The sequence below is a fragment of the Podarcis raffonei genome, chromosome 15, assembly GCF_027172205.1.
Source record: "Podarcis raffonei isolate rPodRaf1 chromosome 15, rPodRaf1.pri, whole genome shotgun sequence".
Taxonomy (NCBI): domain Eukaryota; kingdom Metazoa; phylum Chordata; class Lepidosauria; order Squamata; family Lacertidae; genus Podarcis; species Podarcis raffonei.
The window spans coordinates 33,175,913-33,190,787 of NC_070616.1; the positions used below are offsets into that span (position 1 = coordinate 33,175,913).

Here is a 14,875-nt window from a genome sequence, read left to right on the forward strand (position 1 = left end):
AGATTCCTGCAGCAGTTTCTCAATAGATTCTGTGTTTGAGTTCACCTTCTGCCCCAAGTTATTGATGCTTGAAGTGTTTTGATCAATTTTAGTTGTCGCTTCAGCAACTTGTTTGCTTAATTTTTCCAAAGATTCAAAAATTTTATCTAATGCTGAAGCTAAACCCCCTTCAGATGCCATTCCTTTAGGCGCCACCTGAGCTGGATCTTCCCCTGGTGGGGCAGGAGGGCCAGGTGCTGATGGTCTACGCTGCTGCAGTCTAATTTTACCCGATCTTGTTGTTTTTTCCTGAATCGAATCTGCCATAACACTTTATCTAAGGATCAAGGATCAAGGTCAGTCCCACGGTTACTTGTTTTGTAGTGGAAAATTCACCTGGCCAGTTTAGAGTGGAAAATTCCCTGGCCAATTGTAACAATTTCAAAGTTCCTCTAGGGGGACACAGTAGCAGTCCAAACTTGTAACAATAAAGTAACTCTTCCAACTTTCAGAAATCCCCCCTTTAACGAAAAAAGCAACAGTTTCGGGTCTGGAGAGACCCTTCAGAGTCAAAGTATCTCTCTTACAGAGTTAGCTGTCAAAAAGTTGCATTTATTTTTTTTAATAATATTTTTATTAAAGAATTTTTTATAACCACAAAAACATAACATTACAATACAATAAACACAACAAATACACAAACAAACAAAAACAAAAACAAGTACAATTTCAGATCTTAATTTCTTATACCTTTCTTCTCCGACTTCCTCATGCCTCCCTTTTCTGTATTCCAATTTCTAATCAATTATTCAGCAAATCTTCCCTTGTTTTAATTTAATTTTATCTTCCTTATTCTCCTTGTCTTAACCGTTACTAATAGTAACCATTTACTTTCTAGTCCAACATCATTCTAACTTTCATTAATTTTGTAATATTTCTTTAAATAGTCCTTAAATTTTTTCCATTCTTCTTCCGCTGCTTCTCTTCCCTGGTTTCGGATTCTGCTCGTCATTTCTGCCAGGCCCATATAGTCAATCACCTTCATCTGCCATTCTTCCAGAGTGGGTAGCTCTTGTGTCTTCCAGTACTTCGCAATGAGTATTCTTGCTGCTGTTGTAGCATACATAAAAAAAGTTATATCCGTCTTTAACACCCCTTGGCCGACAATACCCAAGAGAAAGGCCTCTGGTTTCTTAGGGAAGGTATATTTAAATACCTTTTTCAGTTCATTATAAATCATTTCCCAGAATGCCTTAATCTTCGGGCACGTCCACCAGAGGTGAAAGAATGTGCCTTCCTTTTCCTTACATTTCCAACATTTATTCCAAGCACAGAATGAACTCAGGCTTGCTAGAGAGGTTAAAAGCAACAAAAAAGGCTTTTATGGGTATGTTCGTAGCAAAAGGAAGAACAAAGAAACAGTGGGGTCACTCAGAGGAGAAGATGGTGAAATGCAAACAGGGGACACAGAAAGGGCTGAACTCCTCAATGCCTTCTTTGCCTCAGTCTTCTCCGATAAAGAAAACAATGCCCGACCTGAAGAATTTGGAGCAAATGATTCAGCAGAGGAAACACAGCCCAGAATAACTAAGGAGATAGTACAAGAATACTTGGCTAGTCTAGATGTATTCAAGTCTCCAGGGCCAGATGAACTGCATCCAAGAGTATTAAAAGAACTGGCAGATGTGATTTCAGAACCACTGGCAGTCATCTTTGAGAATTCCTGGAGAACAGGCGAAGTCCCGGCAGACTGGAGGAGGGCAAATGTTGTCCCTATTTTCAAAAAGGGGAAAAGAGATGACCCAAATAATTACCGCCCAGTCAGTCTGACATCAATACCAGGGAAGATTCTGGAGCAGATCATTAAGCAAACAGTCTGTGAGCACCTGGAAAGGAATGCTGTGATCACCAATAGTCAGCATGGATTTCTGAAAAATAAGTCATGTCAGACTAACCTGATCTCGTTTTTTGACAGAATTACAAGCCTGGTAGATGAAGGGAACGCAGTGGATGTAGCCTACCTTGATTTCAGCAAGGCATTTGACAAGGTGCCCCATGATATTCTTGTAAAGAAGCTGGTAAAATGCGGTCTTGACTATGCTACCACTCAGTGGATTTGTAACTGGCTGACTGACCGAACCCAAAGGGTGCTCATCAATGGTTCCTCTTCATCCTGGAGAAGAGTGACTAGTGGGGTGCCACAGGGTTCTGTCTTGGGCCCGGTCTTATTCAACATCTTTATCAACGACTTGGATGATGGACTCAAGGGCATCCTGATCAAATTTGCAGATGACACCAAACTGGGAGGGGTGGCTAACACCCCAGAGGACAGGAACACACTTCAAAACGACCTTGACAGATTAGAGAACTGGGCCAAAACAAACAAGATGAATTTTAACAGGGAGAAATGTAAAGTATTGCACTTGGGCAAAAAAAATGAGAGGCACAAATACAAGATGGGTGACACCTGGCTTGAGAGCACTACATGTGAAAAGGATCTAGGAGTCTTGGTTGACCACAAACTTGACATGAGCCAACAGTGTGACACGGCAGCTAAAAAAGCCAATGCAATTCTGGGCTGCATCAATAGGAGTATAGCATCTAGATCAAGGGAAGTAATAGTGCCACTGTTTTCTGCTCTGGTCAGACCTCACCTGGAGTACTGTGTCCAGTTCTGGGCACCACAGTTCAAGAAGGACATTGACAAACTGGAACGTGTCCAGAGGAGGGCAACCAAAATGGTCAAAGGCCTGGAAACGATGCCTTATGAGGAACGGCTAAGGGAGCTGGGCATGTTTAGCCTGGAGAAGAGGAGGTTAAGGGGTGATATGATAGCCATGTTCAAATATATAAAAGGATGTCACATAGAGGAGGGAGAAAGGTTGTTTTCTGCTGCTCCAGAGAAGCGGACACGGAGCAATGGATCCAAACTACAAGAAAGAAGATTCCACCTAAACATTAGGAAGAACTTCCTGACAGTAAGAGCTGTTCGACAGTGGAATTTGCTGCCAAGGAGTGTGGTGGAGTCTCCTTCTTTGGAGGTCTTTAAGCAGAGGCTTGACAACCATATGTCAGGAGTGCTCTGATGGTGTTTCCTGCTTGGCAGGGGGTTGGACTCGATGGCCCTTGTGGTCTCTTCCAACTCTATGATTCTATGATTCTATGATTCTATGATTCTATGATTCTATTGTCAGACAAATGGTAAATCTTTGCCAGCTTGACTGGGGTTATGTACCACCTATAGATCATTTTCATAATATTTTCTCTTAGGGCATTGCATGCCGTAAATTTCATCCCGGTGGTCCACAACTTCTCCCAGTCAGCAAACAAAATGTTATGACCAATGTCCTGAGCCCATTTAATCATACTTGATTTAACCGTTTCATCTTGTGTATTCCATTTCAGCAGCAAATTATACATTTTTGACAAGTTTCTAGTGCTGGATTCTAACAATTCAGTCTCCAATTTTGATTTTTCCACCTGGAAGCCAATTTTACTGTCCATTTTAAACACTTCATTTATTTGATGATAGTGCAACCAATCTCTCACTTTCCCTTTTAGTTTCTCAAAACTCTGCAATCTCAGTCTGTCCCCTTCCTTTTCCAGAATTTCCCAATATCTTGGCCATTTAGACTCCATATTTAACTTTTTAACTGCCTTAGCTTCCATTGGCGACAACCACCTTGGGGTTTTATTTTCCAACAAATCTTTATATCTAGTCCAGACATTTAATAGTGCTTTTCTGACAATATGGTTTTTAAAACCTTTATGTGCTTTAACCTTGTCATACCACAAATATGCATGCCACCCAAAAATATTATTAAAGCCTTCTAAATCCAAAATATCTGTATTTTCAAGAAGTAGCCAATCTCTTAGCCAGCAGAAAGCTGCCGCTTCATAGTACAGTTTAAAGTCTGGCAGGGCAAATCCCCCTCTTTCTGTCAAAAAGTTGCATTATCCTTTAACAGCGCGATTCACAATACGGCAGTTCTATTGTCCCTTGACAGTCTGTTCCCAGGGATTAAGTGATGGTCTTTGTTCCCTTTCTCTCTTCTTTTTTTGCAGGCAAAAAAAATACTTCCCCTTCTCCCTCCCCTCTCCTGCACCTCAGGGAGAGAGTTCTCTTTTTATTGATGTTAGGATTTGAGTCTTTTTCAACGCGATTTTCAGGGTCTTAGCTTAGACAGTCTTTGCTTTGATCTATTTACAGAAAACGGAAGGCGGACTTCCTGTTTACGCCTTCCCGCTTCAGTGCCAAATTAGTCCTTTTCCCCCTTAAATTCCCCAATCTTCAAACTTGACCTACTCACGGGTAGTTGTTTAGTAGCCGAATTGTCACAGGAAAAAGGTCAGCACTTTCCGGCAACAGCTGCGCAGCTTCACTCCACAGAAGAAGCAGTTGACTCTCAGCACCGCGCCAAACTCCCCGTTTCGCTCCGGAACTCTTTACAGGGTTCCCTCGCAGATTGGGGGGGGGGGCGCTAAGGGTGCCCGCCGAGTCCCACGGTCACAGGCTTCTCCCGCCTGTGGTTTTCGAAGGGGTCCCCGCTTTGCCGTAGCGGCAAGACCCGATTTCCGCGGAGCTACTCCCTCAAGACTAGAGGGAATCCGCCATTGCCGATGGCGCCGCCTCCGGAAGTCCCACTTTGCCGTGCTTTCGAACTGCTAGGTTGGCAGGAGCTGGGACTGAACAGCGGGATCTCACCCCGTCACGGGGATTCGAACCGCCACCTTCTGATCGGCAAGTCCTAGGCTCTGTGGTTTAACCCACAGAGCCAGCATCATAGGAAAGCGTTGGGATGATGTTGGATTTCAAGGTCATAAGCAGGTAACAAAGATGCAAAAAAGATACGACTCCTGCACCTTTAATCGTTGTGTCGGAGAAGGACATTTACCTGGTGTTGCTTGCATGACAAACTACACCTGTTGAAATTCCCTGTTCTACCCACAACTATTAAAAATATGAGCGCCCTGTTATATTCCATATGTCAACCCTTTTGTCCTACTCAGATTCACAGCTCTTCTGTCGGCAATGACAAATTAATACTGGGTCCAGAGTACAGCACTATGAAAACCTCTCCTTCCTTCCTTCCTTCCTTCCTTCCTTCCTTCCTTCCTTCCCTCTATCCTAGCATATCGTCTACTCTGAGTGGCAGCAACTTTTTAGGGACTTTTCCATCACCTGCCGCCTGGTACTTTGAACTGGTGATAAGAGGAATGACAGTAGCCCAGTGGTGGAAGGCATGCTTTGCACAAGGAGGGGCAATTTTCTATCCCTGGTGTCTCCAGTGAAATGGACCAGGTAGGAGATGGTGGAGAAATCCTTGGAGAGGTGCTGCCGGTCAGAGCAGGTAGCATTCAGCTAGATGGACTCAATGGTCTGAATCAGCGTAAAACAGCTTCATCTTTGTTCAACAGCCAAATCTCACTTGAGCTTTCCGTTGCAGCGGATGTCAGATTTGGTCCTTCAGTTTCTTAAAGGGTTGGATTCTCACACTTTGCTCACTCCTTCCTTTTAGGGTGGCCAGCTGTAGGAGAAGACAGGGCTGTTGCCCATTCAACAGGACATTTCGGTAGAGGTAGCTTGCCGTTCTCTTCTACACAACTGTTAAAGGTGCCGGAACCCTGTCTTCTTTCTACAGCACCTGATTCCTGGAACAGGACTCCGCCAGAGTCGGCAGCGTGGTCTAGTGATTAGAGTTTTGGTCCAGGACCGGAGAGACCAGGGCTCAAATTCCTGCTGAGCCATGGAACTCTCCCAGCGAACTTGGGCCGGTCAGCATCTCACATCCTAACCTACCTCACAGGGTTGTCGTGAGGATAACAAAATGGGGAGGAGAACCATGCTTGCCACCTTGAGCTCCTTGCAAAAGAAGGCAGGAAATACATGCAATACATAAATACAGTGGTACCTCTGGTTGCGAACGGGATCCGTTCTGGAGGTCCGTTTGCAACATGAATAGAAGTGATTCACCGCTTCTGCGCATGCACATGACATCATTTTGCGCATCTGCGCATGCGCAAGTGTTGAAACCCGAAAGTAACCCTTTCTGGTACTTCCGGGTCGCCGCGGGACACAACCTGAAAAAACGTATCATGAAGCAAACGTAACATGAGTAATAGGCTTGGGTCTGCTGGGAAAGGAGAGGTCTAGTTCAAATGGTAGAGAGGAACTTCTCACTAAAGTCAGGCCTACTAGTCCTGACTGCCCCAGGATCTCCATCTTCAGAAAGCTGGGATTCCACCCCTTACGACCCATTTACATGTGGTTTAGAGACTCACCTGTGGCAGTTCAGAAGTGGGTATGGGCGCGACTTTCAACCTTCATGGGCATGCACCACCTTGTCACTATCCTTGATCGGGCCACCACAGCAGCAAGTGTAGCTGTGTGTGTGTTTGTGTGTGTGTGTGTTTATGTGTGTGTGTGTAGCAAATGATCTCTCTCTCTTTTTACGGCATTTCCACGCCCGGGTGTTTCCAAAGCCGGCCGCCTCAGCAGCGCTCTCGGGTAGCGGACATCAATATTTAATAAGCAATATATCCGTATTTTATTGCTCATTACTGGCAAGATTATTTCAGTATATTACTCTTAGATATGAATATTTATGGTGTATTACTCGGCTCGAAGTTAAATGGCTTATTGACACGCTATTAATGGCTGGTAAGCACCGCTTTGCTCTCGCTCCCTCTTCTGCTAAAGTGCCCATGGGCGGGGCGGGTTTAGGAAGCTGTCAAGATCCTGGCGCTTGTGTTCTCTTTCTCTCGACGGCAAACGTTGGGAGGGAGCTGCACTCTAGTCCAGCCCCATTGGGGCTCACCTGGTGGTGGTGGAGAAATAATCCAGACTCCACCTTAATGAGGCTGACCAAATTGTCACAAAAGAATGTGCAAGCTTTTGAGTAGTGCAGAAGTCTTCATCAGGGCGGGGAAACCTTTATTAGTTCAGGGGTCACTTTGTTTGTTTGTTTGCTTATTGCCCAGTGGGTTGGACTAAATGACCCCTGAGGTCCCTTCTAATCCTATGAGTCTTTGACCAGATTTGATTGTCTGCATCCTTCACCCTAAGGTTCCAGGGCGGGTTGCAACATTAAAAACTGTTTAAAGCAAAGCAGGGCCGCCATGGGGTGTTGCTCAGAGAGTCCCTAGGGTCAGATGGAGTGCCTTGGAAGATTGCATAGCTGTCAACTTTTCCCTTTTCTTGCGAGGAATCCTATTCGGAATAAGGGAATTTCCTGTAAAAAAAAGGGGAAACGTTGGCAGCTATGAGATTGCTTTTGGCACTTACCGTATTTTTCGCCCTATAGGACGCACTTAATGAAGGGGAAATGTGTGTGCGTCCTATGGGGCGAATGCAGGCTTTCGCTGAAGCCTGGAGAGCGAGAGGGGTCGGTGCGCACCGACCCCTCTCGCTCTCCAGGCTTCACGGACCTCTCCGCAAGCAGCGGGAGTGCTCCCACTGCTTGCGGAGAGTTGCCTGCATGCCGAAGCCTGCGCGCGCTGAGATCGGTGTGTCCAGGCTTCGCGGACCTCTCCGCAAGCAGCGGGAGCCAGCGCTGGGCTCCCACGGCTTGCAGAGAGCTGCCTGTTTGGGGGCTGGGGTCGGGGGAAGCTCAGGCCTCCCCCGCCCCAGCCCTGCGCCTGGGGGGGAAATAATTTTTTCCCCTTTATTTCCCCCCCCAAAAAAAAAACCAGGTGCGCCTTATGGGACGGTGCGTCCTATAGGGTGAAAAATACGGTAAGCCCCAAATCCCCCAGCCCTGTTCTGTATACACGCCCCCTCCACTGGTGAGATTTGAGCCTATGCATATTGACCACTGTGCAAACATGGATGCCAAGCATTTAATTTGATAAATAATAATGCTGTTGGGGTTTTGCTTTCGTTTGTTACTATGTATGCATACATTGTAAACCCTGGTGTGATCCTTGATGAAGGGTGTCATAGAAACTTAATAAATACACTACCACTCATAGAAACATAGAATCGTAAAGGGGGGGGGTTATTGAGTTGCCTTTGCTTTTTTAAAGTATTTTGTGTTTTTATATTGTAGTTTTGTGTTGTGAACCACCCTGAGATCTGTGGATAAAGTGTGGTATACAAATATAATATAATACTAATAGTATAATAATAATAATATATAAATATAAATAGAAGAAGAAGAAGACACAGTCCTGCCCTTGGCTGTCAGACATTTGGGAAATGCTGCCTTTTTAAATCAGAGGCTGGATGGCCAGCTGTCAGGATGCTTTAGTTGAGATTCCTGCATTGCATGGGGTTGGACTAGATGGCCCTCGAGGTCCCTTCCAACTCTACATTTCTGTGATTCTATGCAAATATGCCTTGTGTGTCTCCGGTTCTCCAGTTGGTCATGGGTTCTTTTGACAGTTGTCTCCGATGAACTCCAGCCAGGCTGGTGCACAGGGCATACTTAAACTAGGGAGTTTGGCTCCCTGTGATGTCCACCAATGCATGTGGTTTTAAAAGAGGGTTAGGCAAATTCATGAGGGATAAGGCTATCAGTGTCTACTAGCTCATGATTACTATGGTCTGCCTCCACTGTCAGAGGCATTCTGCCTCTGAATAACATTTGCAAGTGAGGAGAGCACTGTTGCCCTCAGGCCCTGCCTGCAGCCCTCGGGCCGGACACTGTCCAGGCAAAGGGGACTATGGGGTTGCGGTGCTCATCTTTGAGGCTGAGTGAGCCGGTGTTTGTTCACAGACAGCTTTCCAGGTCATGTGGCCAGCATGACTAAACTGCTTCTGGCGCAACGGGACACCGTGACGAAAACCAGAGCGCTCGGAAATACCATTTACCCTCCCGCCACAGCGGTACCTATTTATCTACTTGCACTGGCATGCTTTCAAACTGCTAGGTTGGCAGGAGACACTGTGAGAACAGTATGCTGGACCAGATGAGCCTTTTACTTGATCTGGCAAGGCTATTCTTACTTCCTTATCAGAAAGCAGGCAGCTGACCTGCCTTCCTCTTCCTCGTCTTCCTCTTCCTTGCCTTCTTTCCAAGGATTGCTTCCACATGTGCCTCACGACTGTGCCGCTTGTCAGGTGTCCGGAGTGAGAGGCTAACTCTCTGGGATCGTAAAGTCTAGCTAAATGAATTGTTGTTTCTGCCTCTGCCGCTGCTTCCCCTCTTTCAGCATCCGCTGCTTGTGTGCATTTTACAAGCCAAGGACATCTCCCCAATGCAATAAATAGCCTCTGACAGGCAGTTGTGCAATAAAGCCCTGACGGTTCCCTGTAATGGTTATAAAACGCTGAATTATTTGGGCGAGGAGCGGCTGATTAGGGAGCAACTCAGAGGCAGGATAATTAGTTGTGCAGTGGTAAATACAGGAGGCAACCTAAGAATTGGTGAGTTAGGGAGTTCTTAATAATTCAGAGGCACTCCTGGGGCAGGAGAGATACAAAGCACTGAGCTGGTATGCATTCTAAGGGCTCCAGTTGTGGGGAGATGCAGTCCATCCATCTTTTTCAACCGCAGGTTTGGTGCTGATTATCACGAGAAGCTGGTGCTCCTAAGTGCCAATCATTTTTATTTTAAAAAAAGAGAATCTTCCTGAATCCTATCATACATTCTCCATTGCTAACCCAATTTACAGCACTGGATTTTGGGATCACGTCTAGAATACGGATATTCTGTAGAGTTGCCAGCAAAGTTCACTGAGCTGAGAAACAAGCTCCGAGGACTTGGCAATTATTAACTCAGAGGACGGGAGAACATTGGAAGCCCCTGAATTCTTCTTCAGCTCTGATTGAAACCTGAGCCGGAGAAGATTTTCCAGCTTAGTCCTGCACAGATGGGCTGCTTCTGGGGGTACTGCTTCTGGGGGGGGGGGACAGGGACCAAGGTGTCCTGGCCCCAAGGTATCCCTCTTCAAAGCAATTCCTTATGTAAAGCAACAGAGAAACCACTCTTTTGTTTTGCACAAGGAGTGCTTTGAAATGTTCCCCCCAGGAAGAATTAAGGATATTTCAGTAGATTTAGAAATTGAGCTACTTTCTGATATGGGTGCGGGGAGTAATTCTGTTCTTTGCCAAGTTAACAATGTTAGAAACTCAGATATGCAAGCAAGCTGGGTGCCAAATGGTTCCTTAAACCAGGATTACCGTCAGCAAAACGGAATGCCTTGTTGCCATTATTCAGTACCACTTTTTGGTTCCTGAAATTCATTCTGATTGTGCAGATAAAATATCATGGATAGAATTCTACAGGAAGTGTTGCTAGTGTGTGAAAGGATCCCCAGGCATGCACCTCCAGGTGGTAGAGACGTCAGGTGCCATCCTGGCACCTGGGCATCTTCACTTGATCGCAAGTGGCCAAAAGCCAGGTGCAAAATGCGTCTGGCACCTGGAGAATTTCAGACACTGCAAGCCAGCTTGAGCCAGAGGCAGCACACCCACCTGTCGTTTCCAATCTGTGTCCTTGTGACCAACAAAAAGGGTGAATTCAGAAATGTAGACAGTAATTCTATGCATTGTGCGTCCAAAACATTTTGGGGTCCAGTCTTGTTACAGTGAACCATGCCATTTTAACATCAGGGTTACAGTGGCCCAGTGGGGCTACCTTTGAAAAGTGCTCAGAGAACATTGACTGATTCAAAATCTGGCAGCGCAGTTGTTGAGATGGACCCAGATCACATGACACTGGTCTCAGCTATCCGTAGGTTCACTGGTACACTTCAGAGATTTGGCTATAACACCGAAGTGAAAAGGATAGGATTGATTTGAACATGGAGCATGAGAAGCTGCCTTATACCAAGTCAAACTATAGGTCCTTCTTCCTCAGTATGCTTTACACTGACAGGCAGCAGCTCCCTAGATATTCAAACAGGAGTCTTCCCTATCCCTATCTGGAGTTGCCGTGGATCGAACCGTGACCTTGTTTTTGCAAAGCCTGTGCTTTGCTACGACCCTCTCTCTTGATGCTCCTTGGGTCTGAAGCTTTTATTATCTGCATCCGTGGCACCAACTGTTGACTAGTTCGGCAGGCAACTCTGCACTGGAGAGGATGCTATTTACCGCAGCCTTGCGTCCGTTTGGAACCCGTGTCCCAAGAGATGACGCCTGCTGGCATAGGAAGTTGGCGTACTGCACTTGGCAAAAGTGAGGTGTCTTGCCCGGGAATCTTAGCGCATCCCTCCAGACCATATGGCAGGGCTGGCCCTATCGGGGCCGAGTAGCAGAGGGAGCAGGTGGCAGGCTGGGCGTTGTTTCCTGCGTAGGAGTTGCAAGTTCCTGCTGCCCTGAAAGCCAGGGCCAAATACGAGAGAGGAAATGAGCTGAAGGACAGCAAAAAAATACCACTGTCCTGCCCTGTGTGTAAAATAGTGGGGTCAGTTATTGCAAACAGGTAGGGAGTCTTGTATCCACAGGGAAGGCTTTGCTAATGGTTCTCAATTTGGGGAATCACCTGGGATTGTACACCTGACAACCGTAGTGACCCTGATCTTAGGAGTTTTCTCCTAGATTGAAAATGTGCCGGTTTTGGTTTCTGGCTGAGATGCCCATATTCTGCTTTACCATCATTATCCGGCACTGCAGACCTTTCAGGCTTCTTCATACTGCCACTGCCAAGGTTCTTTCCTCCTTCCCTGCAAGCTGTTTCTTGGTGCACATGATGGCTGGGAGAAACACAGCATGTGAACCAGGGGGAGAGGGATGCTTCGGAGTAAAAAGAATATTAGAAATTGGGACAGGAGAGCCAACGCCGTAACCAGTAACACTAACACAATAAACCCCATGTCTGCTGCAGCCAGTGTCTTTGGTGAAGTGTGATTGGTCTGTGGAATCAGCTGACAGAATGGTCAGCTGACAGGGCTACGTGTGGCACTACAGGTACCCTTGAGGAACCCAGTTCAGTCAGCAAGGCTTATAGCAGAATATAGTCCTTGTGACACAGGAAGTAAAGCGCCAATGCATGGCCAATGGGAGCCCTTTCAGCTATGGCTGACAAGGCTACCGCTTGGTCTTTCGTGGTTTATCTGGAGTTGTTTCATCATTGGCTGAACTGTGCTCCTCATGGGTGCCATTTATGCTGCAGCATTTAGCATTCTGTCAGCTGATTCCAAGGACCAATCAAGCTTCACCAAGCCTTCTAAGACTCCAGCCTTGGTCTTAAGTCTCAGCGGCTTGTCTCGTTATTTCTGTGTGATTCTCCTGTTGCTGTGCAAACGGCAAGGATTGATGCCTCCAGCAAGAAGATCTGAATTTGTTTTGTCTGCATCTGATTTAGTGTGCATGTGCATGCGCACACAGAGAGCTTTTCTCCTGGGGTATAAAGGAGCCCGTGAGAACCCTTGTGTACAACAGAGAATTAATTCCAAGTGTGAACAGGCGCTTTTTAAAATGTGGTGGTGGAACAACCAAGGAAGAAAGGAAATCTGCAAGTGTCTCTGTGATGCCTCATCCTGTTTTTGTTATTTCCCGTTAAGGGGACCCTCAAACTCTTCTCTCTTCCTTGCAGTCTTGCGAGATGACTTCCGCCAAGCTCCCAGCGATGTGGTGGTGGCAGCGGGCGAGCCAGCTGTGATGGAATGCATCCCACCCAGAGGACACCCAGAGCCCACCATTTCCTGGAAAAAGAACAACATCCGCATCAGCGATAAGGATGAGCGCATTACGGTGAGACTGAGGGAAGCCCCCCTTGAAAAAGGCAGCCCTGTACCTCCTTTCAACCTAAATAATTTCTGTGGGTTTTGCCGTTCTGTTCAAGGCTGAGAACCTTGGAGGAAACATAGGAATCTGCATAATAATAATTGGCCCATCTAGCTCCACATTGTCTACACTGACTGTCAGCAGCAATGCAAGGTTTCAGATAGAAGTCTTTCCCATTTATACCTGGAGAGACGGGAGATTAGACTTTGAACCTTCAAAGCTTTTGTTCTACCGCTGATGCTACCACCTGCTACCTGATCTTTTCAAGTGGAGATGCTAGGAGCTTGCACCTTCTGCGTGCAAGGCATATAGCACTGAGCTTAGGCCATGACAGGCAAAACATCCTGGATAGGACATAGTAGAACTGGATGCATGGTTAGGAGGAGCAAGCAGGTAGCCTTGAGCGTTGATGGAGTATTGCCTAAAATTCCACTGAGGTCTGAAATACTCTTGCAGGAAAATGTGTGATCTCAGTTGGTTTTCCCCAGAGAAGTTCAGCTCTGTTTTTATTCATTTAGCAGGATTTATATGCTGCTTCATCACCCCTAACCTCTAAGCGGTTTAAACAGAATATAAAATGTCCACTAAAACACATTTCTTAAAATCAAACGTTAAAAGCAAGTTAACCTAAGCATTTATCAAAATGTAAGTGAAACCAGCCACTGTTACTTCCATTTTGATTAATGCTTAAATTAAGTGTACATCGGGGTGGGAACCCTCAGGCCCAAGGGCCAAATTTGGCCCTCCAGTCTTCACTTTCTGGCCCTCAGATTTATTCCCATCATGCTCCACTCACTGGCCTTGATTCCCGCCCTAAGTGTTTTTGGCTGGCTGGAATGTGTCCTTGAGCTCTGATGATGCCTCTGGATTACCTGGATGGAGGATTGAGACAGGTGCATAGAAACCAACCTACTGTGCAAAGGTAGCATTGACATTTGTTACTCTCCAGCGACGTTTGCCTCCGGCCCTGTCTACCACTTGATGTGGCTCTCAGAAGGTTCTCCCAGAAAGAGATATTATGGACCGTGGGCTAAAAAATCCCCAGTTCTCTCACCTGATATACATAATGAAATTGGATGTCTGGGCTCGCTTACTTAAAAGGAAGCCTTTAGCAAACAAACCGTATGGCAAAGGTGCGTGCCTGAAATCTTTGGGCAGGGAGTTCCAGAGGCACACACTCCAGTACATTTCCGGGGAGGTGTATCCCTCATTATGGAGGATGGATGGCAGCTAATGGATTGAGGTTGAATCCTGACAAGACAGAAGTACTGTTTTAGGGGGCGGGCTGGTGTGGAGGGATCCTTGGTCCTGAACGGGGTAACTGTGCCCCTGAAGGACCAGGTGTGTAGCCTAGGAGTCATTTTGGACTCGCAGCTGTCCATGGAGGTGCAGGTCAGTTCTGTATCCAGGGCTGCTGTCTACCAGCTCCATCTGATGCGCAGGCTGAGACCCTACCTACCCATGGACTGTCTCACCAGAGTGGAGCATGCTCTAGTTATCTCCAGCTTGGACTACTGCAATGCGCTGTATGTGGGGCTACCTTTAAAGGTGACCCGGAAACTACAACTAATCCAGAATGTGGCAGCTAGACTGGTGACTGGGAGCAGCCACCAAGACCACATAACACCGGTCTTGAAAGACCTACCTTGGCTCCCAGTATGTTTCCGAGCACAATTCAAAATGTTGGTGCTGACCTTTAAAGCCCTAAACAGTCTCAGCCCAGTATACCTGAAGGAGCGTCTCCACCCCCATTGTTCAGCCCTGACACTGAGGTCCAGCGCAGAGGGCCTTCTGGCAGTTCCCTCACTGTGAGAAGCAAAGCTACAGGGAACCAGGCAGAGGGCCTTCTTGGTAGTGGCGCCCGCCCTGTAGAACGCCCTCCCACCAGATGTCAAAGAGAAGAACAACTACCTGACATTTAGAAGACATCTGAAGGCAGCCTTGTTCAGGGAAGTTTTTAATGTGTGACATTTTAACGTATTTTTAATCTTTGTTGGAATGCTGCACAGAGTAGCTGGGGAAACTCAGCCGGATGGGTGGGGTACAAATAAATTATTGTTGTTGTTGTTGTTGTTGTTGTTGTTGTTGTTGTTGTTGTTGTTGTTATCATTATCAGTGAAGTTCTCTGCAAGAGGAAGTTTCCCAGGGGCTGCCCCACCAATACATTGGCCTGGGAAGCTTGTTTGTGCAGCTGTCTCTAAGCAGGATTTCTTTTTGGCCCCTCTG

At 46.5% G+C, this 14,875-nt stretch overlaps 1 protein-coding gene across 7 annotated transcripts in view; it reads left to right on the forward strand.

The window, feature by feature from the left end:
- ROBO3 (roundabout guidance receptor 3) overlaps positions 1–14,875 on the forward strand; it is a 354,058-nt gene that overhangs the window by 256,252 nt on the left and 82,931 nt on the right. For all 7 annotated transcript variants that reach the window (XM_053367474.1, XM_053367476.1, XM_053367477.1 and 4 more), the window contains exon 3: positions 12,459–12,616. In XM_053367474.1, coding sequence (XP_053223449.1) covers positions 12,459–12,616 — 158 coding nt within the window. The remainder of the gene's footprint in view (positions 1–12,458; positions 12,617–14,875) is intronic.